A 13,232-nucleotide genomic window follows, 5' to 3' on the forward strand; every position below is an offset into this window, starting at 1 on the left:
GATCCTAGTGTTAAATATTGCAGAGTTATTAAAGACTTAACATTTGGACTATATTAGACATATTTTTCTAGAATGTTTGTGTTAGATGTGTTTGCTAGCCTCTCCCAGGAGAAGGTTTGTGTCATGGTTGCCCATGGCAACGGAATGACGCTTTGGGCTCGCTGTGAAAGATCGGTCGGATAGGTTTGAGCTGTGTGTGGAAATTTAAGAATTATTGATATATATCGTGTTATTTGGTCTTGTTATTTGTCTAGCCAGAGTTACATCCGAACTTTAAAATAGACGCGCATGTTCATATACCCCATTATGGGGTATATAAACATTAAGTCCAGTGTTTGCCTTATTGGGTGTATTGTGTATCACGATTGGACGTTTTTTTTTTTTTTGAGAAGCATGAAGAAAAAACTCCCCGCCATATGTGATCAAGGACTTGCGAAGCAACGTTTATAGGTGTAAACTAATCAACCGGTGAGTAAAAACAAACAAACAAGCAAACAAACAAACAAAGGAATTCTTTTAATCACATGTTGCTTTTTAATAAACAAATCGGTGTTTCAGCGAGTTTTTCTCCACAGTCAGGGTCAGATGGTGCAAATTACACAATGCTGTAAATATGACTTCAGCAGCAGCTCTAGGAGTAAACCCCAATCCCGACAGAGGTACTGTACAAGGCTGTAGTAGTGAATTGGCTGCATTATTTAAGCCTGTAGTGTTTAGTGAATAGTTTCCTGTTTTTATTGTACAGTCTACTCTATATATGCCGTATTTCCCAGGTATTGGCTTAAGCCATCTGCTGGGTACCGAGTATGAAAGGAAGAAGCAGAAACTTCAGCGGGAGCTCCAGCTGGACTACAGAAACTATATATCCAGGGTGTGACGACGCAAAATAAATAAATAAATAAATAAATAAATAAATAAAATAAAAATCTGAACATGTATAGATAAAATAATATATAGTTCATTTAGCCAAAACAATAGGAATTTACTGTTACATCAGGCATATAATTATATATAACCTATAAGAAAAGGTCTTAAATAAATCAGAATAGCTTATTAAAATAAAATTTAAAAAACATGCCAAGACAAACTGGCTTAGTGAGGTAAAAGATGCACAATTAAAAAAAACAAAAAAACAACAACAAGCAATCTCAATATAAAAAAAGAGAAATAAACAACAGAGCACCACACAAAGGCATTAGAGTATAAACCTTTTACTGAGTTATTTTCATTCACTGTTGTAATAAATTGTTAAATAGTAGACTAAACATTATATGAAAAATAATTAACCTAAAGTCAGAACATCAAGTTAGATAAAACTGGAAATCTTTGCTTTATGTAAGTGCCACCGAAGTGACAATTTGTAGCTCACTGTAGAAGGAAAAGCACAATGAATCACAGTCACAATGAAATTTCAACAGCTGATTACTTATATTAAGATAATAATTTTATGTATTGCAAGTTTTTTGAAGCTTATGCTGAATTATTTAAAAAAAAAAAATTGGTGTCCGATTAACATAGATTAAATATGTGCTAATTTGCATACATATCCAATTGACAGAATGGAATAAAACACCTAAATGTGCATTTTAGACATTTCCTTTTTATTAGTGTTACATTTAAGACTTAATAAATCTTAAATCCTAATCTTAAAATTGTCTGGAACACGGGAACTTGTTATCTGGAATGACATATCAGAAATCGTTACGAAAATACATTCACCAGCCACTTTATTAGGTATACCTTCCTAACGCCACATTAGAACCATTTTGGCAATCTAAATGGCATAGATTGAACAAGATTTTGCCTTATGACATGGTGGAGTGTTTTCCTGCTGAAATCAGCTATCGGACGATGGATACTCATGGTCATACAATGATGGCCATGGTCAGCAACAATACTCACGTAGGCTGTATATACGTAGTATCATCAGTTGGTACTAAAGGGCCCAAAGTCTGCCAAGAAAACATCCCACACACCATTACACCACCACTATCTGCTTTAGCTTATCTACTTCAAGGTTCACATGGTCTTCTGCATACCTTGGTTGTAACAAAGGGTTATTTGAGTTACTGTTTGCTTCCTATCAGTTTGAAGCAATCATTGCTATTCTTCCCTTATCTCACCTCTGGCATCAACAAGACATGTTCACCCAGAGAACTACTGCTCCCTGGATTCAGACTGACCCAGTAGATCAGCAGTTTCTGAAATACTCAGACCAGTCCATCTGTCACCGGCAACTATGCCACATTCAAGTAGCTTAGATCACCTTTCTTCCCCATTCTGATGCTTGATTTGAGCTTCAGCTGATCGTCTTCACCCTGTCTACATGCCCAAATGCACTGAGCTGCCGCCATGTGATTGGCTGATTTTGTATTTGCATTAATGAGCAGCTGAAAAGGTTTACCTAGCAAAGTGGCTGGTGAGTTTATGTCTGTGTTTAACTAAGTTGCCTCTGTGTTGCATTTGCGTACACACAGCAAATCTCTTATTCTTCCTGCAGAAAACGGATCTGAAAAGTAAAGAGCCTCAACAACAACTTGATGGAGTGTCACTACCGATTGATGAGAGGATATCTGTAAAGGTGTGCCTGCATTCATTCAGTCATCAAAGTAGAGCTTTAGCTCTTCAGCTAGAACTGATACAAACTGCTGACTGCACAGTGCTGCGCGCTTCATGGCAACTGATTTTCTTTATATAAGACCGTGAACTTACAAACAAAAGTTAAGAGGGATTTCAGGCGTCTATATGTGCACGACAAGCTGAATGTTGATAAGTATTGATGCAAGCATTTTTGAAATATTGAGGCAAAAAATATAGCCTTAACCTCATCGTCACTCGAATGTGTGCAAGCAGAAATATGTATCTTCTTTTGATAGAAGATGGTATTCTTTAAGTTTTGTATTTCCTTAAATTCTAAGTGTCACATGAGCTTAACTGAGCGGTGTGGCTGCTTGACTCTGACTTTTTGTTTTTTCTCTTGCAGGAAAAACTGAGAGAGGAGAGAAATAAAGAATACAACCTCTTCCTCCAAGAACAAGCTCAAATCAGAACGGTAAAGAGGAGAACGTCTTCTGTCAGTCCCAAGGTAAGAAGACTGATGACTCAATAGGCAGATCGTGCACAATAACGCTAGTGTGTTTGGTGCAATAATCCATGCAATTTTTATAGCACACTTTAAAGGATTCTCTATCAGTAGAAATGCTTCTCCATTTATCAGGTAGATACAGCTCACTGAGTACTTGAAAGACAAATAACGAAAAGCACTCTGTTACAAAGTAAATCTTTTTTCACATTGAATTTCTTCCTCACATTTTCATTTTCAGCCTGGACAGATTCACGCTTCAGATGGCTTGAAAATTTCTCCCCCAGCCTCTCCCCTGTCATCCCCTCACAAACATACCCACACAAACATAGTCCCCAGTCACAATGAGAGGAAAGATGCTTCCGCTCTGACCGAGGTGTTCAACGATGGAGAAATCAGGAGTCCAGTTCAGAGGCGGCGAAGACGCTGGCAAATCTTCAGAGCAGAGCCCTACAGCTCTGAAGACGAGCTAAACACAGACAGAGGGGATGAGTTTGATTTGAGATACAGGAGGAGGAACGACAGGCACACTCAAGAGCCTGGGTACAAAGAGGAGATGACAGCGCAAGAGTGCAGAGTGAAGAAGTATCCTTTTTTTTCTGGAAAATGATTTGAATTACTGGTAGTTTCATCCGTTACCATATAAATGAGATCAGATTGCTCCTCTGCCAAATTTCACTGTCCTGTCTGTTTCTATGGCAGGGCTTCTCAGGACATAAAGGAGACAGCGGCTCCTACAGTTTCTCATCAGAAGACCAATGACACAATTTGGAAGTCTGAGTAAGCAAGTTTATGTTTTTTGACCCCTGCTTCTAGAAAGCTGTTAATGATCTCAGCTCCTAACTGTACACTAGCAATAATGTTAGCTCATAAATGCTTTGCCCTGGGCAAAAGGTTTTGCAGCAATGTGATTTATGATGATGAAACAGTGGTCACATATAGACAAGGGCGGCCAACAACATCCCCCTGGAAAGTCTCATAAATTTTCAGAATCAATACCATCAGTACCATAATTGATTATACTGGTATCTGCTGCCATATTCAGTTATTGCTCTTCAACACTTTTGCCTGCTGTTGCATTTCATTGTTCCTGAACTACATTCAGTAACCTGGTAACATGAGGTGCTGTGATAGAGAGTGAGCCTTGGCCCTTTTCCAGGCAAAAAATTGCTCACCCTAGAGTTTATCAGAAGAGCTGGATTGATGAAGCACAAGCCTTTGCTCTCTGTCTCTGAGTTATAGCCCTCAAAGCTCTGCAGCCACTGTGTGACATAAAATCGTAGCTGGGTGTGGCTTAAAGAGGAAGTTATTGCAGTGATGTTACCCTTACATGCTGTCAGTAATTGGGTGACTCTTATGGAGAGTCCCGTTCTGTTTGTGTATCTGTATTCAATAGTGTTCAAGTGCCAGCCAGCATGAAGATGGCTGCAAGATCTGCTGTCAGGAAGGATAAGGCTGATTTTGCTACTGGACTGTTGATAGGTAAAAACATTCTTACTACACAGATAATAAATGCAATTTATCAATTAAAGTCATATTTCAGAACTTAAGCAGTATTTTAATGACTCTACGTCTTGATGCAGGAATAACAGAAGAGCAGGAGACAACTCAGATGAGGAAAGAACAATACAGGCAGGAGTTACTGAGACAAATTGCTGAAAAGCAGAGGAAGAAGATGGAGTAAGTATTTATTCTCAAAATCATCATTTTCATCAGAGTCCTTTAAGCTAGCTCAACCCTTATGATCTACAAAGCATGAACTCAAACTACTGATCGCTGGTCACCTCTCTTCTTAACTTAGAAAAGACCTGTCGAAGCTAGGTTAAGAAGAGAAGTGATGAGAGTTAGAAGGGGCAAGGATGAGATGGTTTGGACATGTGGAGAGGAGGGATAGCACATATATTGGACGAAGGGTGTTGAAGATGAAGCTGCTAGGCAGGAGGAAACAAGGAAGACCACAGAGAAGATTTCTGGATGTCATGAAGGAGGACATGCGGAGGGGTGTGACAGAGGAGGATGCTAGGGATAGGGTGAGATGGAGGCTGTTGATCATGTTGTTGAGACCCCTAAAGGGAGCAGCTGAATAAAAAAGAAGACATAGAAAACAACATCAAGCCTGTGACGTTGTTCTCTGTCCTTTTTTTCTCTTTAGGGAGAAAAGACTTGAGCTGAGAGTTGACCCTGAGAAAGAGGTAGGAGAATAGCATTAAAAGATCTGGCTAGCAAAACCTTTAAACAGCAGAAACATAATGTTTGTGTCAGGTCTGGATTTGTTATTATAACTTTCATAGGTTGTGGAGTCTTGGAGAAATTTCTTGAAAGAAGTACCACCTAATCTTATCCTCGATATATATGTTGTCTTTCTTTGATGATTGTGTTCTGGACCACACGTAATCTGTTCCAGCCTGACCGAATACAGCAGCTAGGGTCTGTGAATTGTCACTATAACAGCCTGAGCCAGGATGTTCTTCACAAGCTAGGAAAAGATCTAGAGGCCGAAGGGAAGCACCTAAATCCCAGTCTTGAAAATGGCAAACCCACTGAGAATGCAGATGAGAGAGCCCCCCCAGGAAAGTCCCAGGTGGACTTGATTACAGCTCTCAGACAACTGTCTGGGAAGACTGTGCCTTCAAATGGGATGGAATTACCGCAAGGTGTCCCCTCACTGGACTATTTTAGTGAGGACTACCACAGAGACTTCTCAAACATCCTAGGAGAGGTGACCATCCCAAGGTAGCTCACATTTGCTTCGATTAAATGAATAAAATTAGCAGCCCTGCTATACACTCACTGGAGTGTTGGTAACTCTGTTTCAGGGTTGCGAGTGTTGCTCCTCCTTTACCTCCCATTGTACCTCACAATTACAAGACTCCATATGATGCAGATTATTACTACTATGGAACCAGGAATCCATTAGATCCTCATCTTCCTCACAATCCAAGTAATGTAACTATCTGTTTCACAAATATGTATTTACTAAATGTTTCTTGTTTTTATCCACATTTTTTTTAGACTTATGTTGTTGATTATTGCTAGCAGTTTTTAAAGCAGACAACGACTGGTTTGATTTCAGTGTGGTGATGTTTAGATTGCTGGAGTTGAAAAACGTGTTGCTATCCAGTTTGTGTAAAGTCAACATTAAAAAGAAACTGCAACAACCTATTAACAAAATTAAAATAAACCCTTACATTTACTGTGATAGATGACCTGCTGCACTTAACGCAACTGTCACCTCCATGCAAATCATATGAATGTCGCTTTAAGCTTCAGAAAAGCTTAAAGCAACATTCATGAAAACAGTAATGTTACTGTTTCTCCTTTTCTACAGCTGAAGGCAACATTAATGATAATACTATATGCGAGTGGTGTGTTTGGTTACAGTTATTTCTTTTCTATTTTAATATTACTGCCAAATTCCTGCTCTTTATTTGAGCTTTGTTTGTGGCAGTCAGTGGCAGCAGATAGTTCATGAAGCTCTTGAATCGTGTGCATTCTTTATCTTATATTTTTGTATTTTCTACATCAGATGGTCTGCCCGGGGGGAATCGGCAGTCTGAGAATTCCAAGATTCTGTCTCAGAGAATGCGTCCTCTCAGATCCAGTGGCCAAAATGAGTCAGTGACCTTCCCAGCACCTTTGGAGTTTTTTTTGTAAAACATGTTAATTTTTTCAGCATGTTGATGTTAATATAGATTTTATTCAGTAAAGCTGCATTAAATGCCCTCATCTCTGCTAGCAGCAACCCAGTAGATCTTTTCTCTCTTCCGGAAGAGGGTCTTCACAAACTGAATACTTATCACTACCTTCTGTACTTATATCTCCTTGCCATTTGCTACTCTGTCTGCTTCCAGAGAAACTCATCAACATGGAGCATCTGCTCTGGTTTTTGAAGAACTTCATGCAGAAAAGTCAAAGCAGAGGAGAGAGAGTGTACTGAGCTACCAAGAGACACTCAGACAGCAGGTACATTGTTATAGCTCCATGAAGAAACCACATGTTCTGTTATAGCGGTGTCATGGTTTCATCCTTTGAAAATTGTGTCTGGGGCCCAGATTAAAGAAAGAGAGGAGCACAGAAGACTAGAGAAAGAAGAAACAGCACGACTCAATGCCAAGATACAGGCTGAGATGAGGGCATACAACCCCTGGGGGAGAAGTGGAGGAGGAGGCGCTCCAATTAGAGACCAAAAAGGCAACCTTGTTAGTAAGTTTTATTGTAATGGTGTTCACCGGAGGCCAGATAATTTAATGTGTTTGATCAACAGATATTAATGTAACATGTTTTAATGAATGTTTTGCTGCCTTTAGGTGACCTGAATCACATGCACAGGATCAATGAGGCATCATATAGGAATCCTGTGCCCACTCCTGGCACTGAAACTAGTTCTCCCATTTCCCATCGACTAACAGGTAATGTTATCTTCCTAATATTTCAGTGGCTGTGCATTTTATATGCTTTGTAGATCTATAGCTTATGGCTTTCTGTCTTTTCTGTTTTAAATTGTTTTCACCTTTTACAGGTTTCAAGGATGAGACACTTCAACAGCAGGACAGTTACAGAGCAGCCCTGAAACAGCAGGTAGGTCCCGGGGCCTCAGTCTGTAGATGGATGATAGGAGAGGGTACTGATGAACTGCAGGATGAAATGAAATGCTTTTAGACTTACAGCAACCTGTATTCTCAACACTTTAAAAAAGTTGTAAATTAACTGTAACTGTGCATTTCAAACAGATAGAGGAAAACAAGAGAAAACAGCAAGAGGAAAGAGAACAGATTAGAATTGAGGAGGCGAAAGAAGAGAAGAGGCTCGCCATGCAGAGGGCACGCTTACAGGAGGAATATGAGGAGGAGCAAAGGAAAGAGAAAAGGAGGACTGAGGTGATGAGCTTGTTTCTTTTATAAAGAGTCCTTCATCATTTCTCCTTCTTTATAGTTTTATCTACTCTCTGCAGCACAAGCTGAAAAACCAAGGCTGGATCCATGAAGCTGAAACACATCGCCAGAAGCAAGAAAAGGTGGTGATGCAGGAAAAAGAGACTAAGAAGGTACCTCAGACCACCAGGGTGGAGAAAGACTCACGGTTGAATTATGAGGTACAGTAAGCACGAAAAGACAGGAGTGCTATAGCTCGCTGTGTCTTTGTCAAAGAATGACATTTTACTTGTTGTCCTGCAGAGGCAGCCCTCTCCGCCTATCCCAACCTTGCAGAAAAAGCTGGCAAATCTTGCGCCATATAGGCCCTCCTCTGTTTTGAGCCAGCGGCCATCCAGAACTGTGAGTAACTCATCGCAAAGATTGCAAATATTTTCACATTTTACCCTTTATGATAACTCTATAATAAAAAAACATGCATTCACAGAATCGCTCAGTGTCAGCACCGCACCACCGACCACCCGATGAAATTCCCAGCCAGCAGGGTAAGATTTGTCTTAACCTCTGTGCGTGCAAATCATAAACATTTATTTTTCTGATCCTTGCTCTGCCTTCACTCCCCTGTCATGCTTCAGATGATCAACAGGAAGTAATCAGAAAGCTGTCAGCCCTCCGTGGTTATCTGAGGAAAGAGCAGCGACAACTGGAGGTTCAGATGGGTCGCACGGATTCACACGAGACCCACTACAATCTGGTAAACAGGTACTGCAGTCAGGCAGCACTGAACAGCAGGGGGATGTGTGCAGGTATAACAGACCCAAAATAACAGGGATTTCTATCTTTTGTGCCAGGCTAATATTAAGACATTTAGAGACGCTGCTATGTTGAATTTAACCCAATTAACCCCCAGATGTTGTGAAGTGAAGACACAATACTAACTCTGGGCTGTTAAAGTGTGATCTTGATTTGATATTTGTAGTGAAGTATGTATTACTGTGCTTGGAAAAAATGAAGTGACCCATGTCTTTCCTCAGTGAATTGCTGTGGAGCACTACAGTAGCCATGTTGCTATTTAGAATATTCTCAACCCATTATTACCAAGCCCAGCACGATATGTCGAGTAACTGCATCCCTCCCTGCTAAATTACAGGAATGTTTTACAAGCCACTTGTTAATCTGTGCTTGTATTCAAGTTTACAGCAAATCATCTGAGAAATGCCTTTGAACTGGTGCCAGTCTCTGGGCTTTTCTTTTGTCACAGACTGCTCACACAGAAGGACCAGCGCTTTAGGGAACATAAAAGCTTTGGAATGTATTCAGCAAGTACAGGTCAAGCGTAATGCCCTCATTGTTTTATAGCAATGCAGAATTAATTTATGTCACTGCAGGGACAGTGCAGCAGGTGGAGCTAAATGGTATAGTTACTGTGCACAACTAGAAAGCATTTGGCATAGTGAACTGCTGCTACGTTTTCAGACAGACATCTGTTTGTTATTAGAGGTAGTTGTTCTGTTTAATTTGGGATTTTCCTCCTTTGCTCATGTGTAGAAGACGACCACATAGAGAATCTGCACATAGAGAAGCTGTCCTGTCTTCAGCTAGGAGTCCTTCTCCAGCTGATGCACATGCTAACAGGCAAAACATCAGGGAGTTCATCCAGCTTAAACACAGAGGTAATAAAAGACACAGCTTTGACACAGCTTTTAATGCTTCTTAGAACCACTGTTGTTCTTACAATGTACCAACCTGAAGTAAGTCTGATTTAATTTTCATTGCACAAATAATAATAGATTCAGGAATGTATTCACGGGAAGAGGCTGGCAAAGAAAAAGTGGGATAGTCGGAGAGCTGAAGAAAAGAGTACTGGAAGGCTAGGCGCACAGCAAAGAGAGAGGTGGCCCTGGCAAAGGAAAAGGCTTGTAGTGAGTTGTATGTGAGGCTGGACACTAAGGAGAACATGACTTGTAATGAATGACTAGGCAGAGAAATTGTGCTGGAAGAGATGTCCACCAGATTAGAGTGATTAAGTATAGAGGTGGAAATGTGCTAATGTGAAGAGAGTGTGTTGAGAAGATGGAAGGAGTACTTCGAGGAGCTCATGAATGAAGTTAATGACAGAAAGTGGATGAAAATGGAGTTAGAGAATCAGGAAGTGCAGAGAATCAGCAAGGAGGAAGTGAGGGCAACTCTGAAGAGGAAGGAGACGGGAGACATCGAGAGGTCTAGGAGCGAGGGCCGTGGACCTTTGAACAAGAGTGTTTAACACAATCTTGGAGAGTGAGGGGATTTCTGAGGAATGGAGATGAAGTGTAACCGTACCACTTTTAAAGAACGGGGTTGATGTGAAGAGAGTAACTACAGAGGAATAAGATGGAGAAGTGTAGAGAAGGACTGATTGAGTTGCACTCTTTGTGGATATCATAGGGTGCCTAGACAGGAACTCTGGTGCTGCATGAGGAAGTCCTGAGGGGCGGAGAAGTATGTGATGGTGGTGCAGGGCATGTAGGACAACAAGACAATAGTGAAGTGTGCGGTGGGAGTGACAATTACATCAGAGATAGGCTCTGAGCCCCTTCTTGTTTCACTGGTGACAGAGAGGCTGACAGATGAGATCAGGCAAAAGTCTCTGTGGATGATGATGTTTGCAGACGATCACAGAAAAGATTCATGGATGAAGTGAAGGAGGACATGCAGGGGGTTGCTGTGACATAGGAGGATGCTAGAAATGGGGAGATGGAGGCAGATGATCCAATGTGGCGACCTCTAAAGGGAGCTGCTGAAAGAAGAAGAACAAATACGTCTAATAATGCTTTTCTTTTATTCTCAGTACTAAGCTACATAGAGGAAGTTAGTGTTTATTCTGTTTACAATCACTTTGGTCATGCTGTTCTTGTAAGTGTGGAGGACACCAAATGGTTTAGACTTTTAACTGGTGCTCTATCTCCCTTTATCTAAACCAAAACTTTAATCTCATGAGGTCATTTGAGGCCTCGGTCAGTGACGGACAGTTTGCCCATGTGTACAGTGAATCTCATGTAAGCTACCAAAGAAATGACTGGATGTGTTCCCAAACTGGAGTTTGAAACACACTCAGAGCTGCAAGCTGTAAAACCAACAAAAGAGGATAAAGGACTAGATGGGTTTTTTGGCTTCACTAAACACTTTTTTTGCTTTGTGTTTATTATTTTACTGATGCAAATATTTAATTTATTAGTCAATTGCTTTGCCTAGAGCTGCCCTATAGTAACAATCCCTGATGTGACGTAGCTTGCTTTTATCCTACAGGTACGACATCTCGTGAGGAGGTTCGAACCCTGTACCCTGACCCTCCCGCAGACACACAAAGTCTGGACATTCAGCAGCAGGCCCTTCTACGTGAACAACAGCACAAAATCAGGCTAATGAGGAGACAGGAAGATGGTCAGTGAGCAAATACAAATCAGTTTCACCTCAAATGTTTGTCCTCTAACTCCTCCTTCTGTCTTCCTCTGTAGACTTCTTGGGCCGTCAACTAGGTCATTATTATCCTGTAAGTGATCAGCACATTACACAGTAACTATATTCTGCACTTTCACCCTGGCAGATAATTCAGTCTTGCATGGCTTAATTTTAATTGTAGAGATTTTATTGTTTTCTGTCTGCATTTGTGTCTCCTCCCAGATCAAGAACCCTGGACGTGCCACTCACAGAAACCCCATATTGCCATCAGAGAGTTCTTTTATTGGTGAGTTTGGCAGAATATGGTCCGTCTGTAAAAACAGTCTCTCATTTATTTCCCTTCTTGTGTTCACATGACTGGGGACACAATAGACTTTGAAAAAAAATCCCAAAAGCACCAGATGTTTTACATAAAGGTGACACGGTTTGGGAAGTCCTCTACATACAACCTCATAATACCTTTCTACGACACTCTGTGTGCCAGGCCAATTTAGCTCTTGGTTTCTCTGCCAGGCTAACTGTGGTGCGTGCCAGCCAGCTGTCTGTGTTGCAGCTGGTGCCAGTGCTAGTTGCAAGGTGACTACGCCAGCTGCAGGGTGGTGATAGCAGACTCCCAGAGCACAGGCAATTGGTACATTAGAGAAAAAAAGACTGATGGCTTTTGAATACTTTTGAAGCTCAGGGTTTTCTCACTATTTTCATATTATGCATGGATAAACGGAATAAAGTTTAGGTCCCTACCATCTGTTTGGCTGTAAAGACATTTGCAATTAATGATACATGGCAATTGGGTTTTTGTCAGGTTACAGTGGTGAGGCACGTGAGCAGAGATCCCTTCAACCATCAGCAGAGCACCAGGAGAGGACGGCACTTAACTATGATGTATGTCTGATATGCATCTTGTGTTTTACTAAGATCAAAAGGATCACCATCATTAAGATATCAAAGCTCTGTATATATTTACAGGAGGTGGCTGACAAGGGGGGTGATAATCTGCCAGCAGTACCCAGTCACAACAACCAGAACAAACGCCACATTACGAGGCCAGACTCCCACTCTGGTGATCACAGCGTAAAAGGTAAGACGAAAGAATTCACTACAGGAAGCATTTAAATGATCAGGCTTATAACTAGTATAGCAAGTGGGAGCTAATCTTAAACACCGTATAAATTAGTGAAACATAAAAATCGTGCCACTTTATATACTTGTTGGCTTTTAGCAACATGTGCAAATTTTAAGCGTTTTTTAGTATCACTGAAAAAAAAAAATGTGATGGATACGCCCCTGTACCCTACAGACTGGCTGCCCGGTGATGAAGCGGACATGTCGTCGCTGGGCTCTGCCATGGGGAGGCGTGTCTCTGTGGACACTGTTGCCACGGAACTGTGGCTGCGGCCCGGAACGTCAGACGCTGTAAAGCAGTGAGGCTGTAGCAACAGGATAAACAGGCGGATGGGAGCTCCACACAGACTTAAACACTGCATTGCACAGCTCCCATTGGTGGCTCTCTAAACTGGAAATGCACAGCCACCTTTTCTGCAAATGCAGGTGGGGGTTCTCATGAGAACTGATGTCCTTCCTGTGCAGTGCTTTACTGACTTACACTTTACTTGTGTGCTGTTTCTATTTGCTCTCATTGGAGACCAGAGTCTGTAAAAACATTAATGACTATTAGATCACAGAAGAAACAGTTAATACAAAACTCACTGTGGCCAATTCCTCTTTACCTTCTACATTTAGCACATTAGCATTTTGTAAAGGTGGGATTCAGTTAATGAATAAAGTCATGGTGTTTTTGAGCAATAAAAATGTTACTGTAATGTTGTCCTGGCTGATCATTC

At 41.1% G+C, this 13,232-nt stretch overlaps 1 protein-coding gene across 1 annotated transcript; it reads left to right on the top strand.

Moving 5' to 3' along the window:
- Window positions 1–44: 44 nt before the first annotated feature.
- Window positions 45–13,201, top strand: cspp1a (centrosome and spindle pole associated protein 1a). Its single transcript, XM_085287235.1, has 28 exons — window positions 45–659; window positions 774–871; window positions 2,501–2,581; window positions 2,984–3,085; window positions 3,324–3,667; window positions 3,785–3,862; window positions 4,479–4,564; window positions 4,666–4,762; window positions 5,235–5,274; window positions 5,487–5,815; window positions 5,899–6,023; window positions 6,609–6,696; window positions 6,934–7,045; window positions 7,135–7,285; window positions 7,390–7,491; window positions 7,602–7,660; window positions 7,813–7,959; window positions 8,034–8,174; window positions 8,257–8,355; window positions 8,441–8,498; window positions 8,589–8,715; window positions 9,502–9,626; window positions 11,239–11,373; window positions 11,448–11,482; window positions 11,614–11,677; window positions 12,194–12,273; window positions 12,358–12,469; window positions 12,689–13,201. Exons 1-28 carry the CDS (start codon window positions 614–616, stop codon window positions 12,814–12,816), a joined length of 3,189 nt encoding a protein of 1,062 aa, XP_085143361.1. The 5' UTR covers window positions 45–613; the 3' UTR covers window positions 12,817–13,201.
- The last annotated feature ends 31 nt before the right edge of the window (window positions 13,202–13,232 follow it).

The sequence above is a fragment of the Mchenga conophoros genome, linkage group LG9 (assembly GCF_057382185.1).
Source record: "Mchenga conophoros isolate Kocher_MC1m ecotype Shallow Benthic linkage group LG9, M_conophoros_male_GT1.1, whole genome shotgun sequence".
NCBI classification, from domain to species: Eukaryota; Metazoa; Chordata; class Actinopteri; order Cichliformes; family Cichlidae; genus Mchenga; species Mchenga conophoros.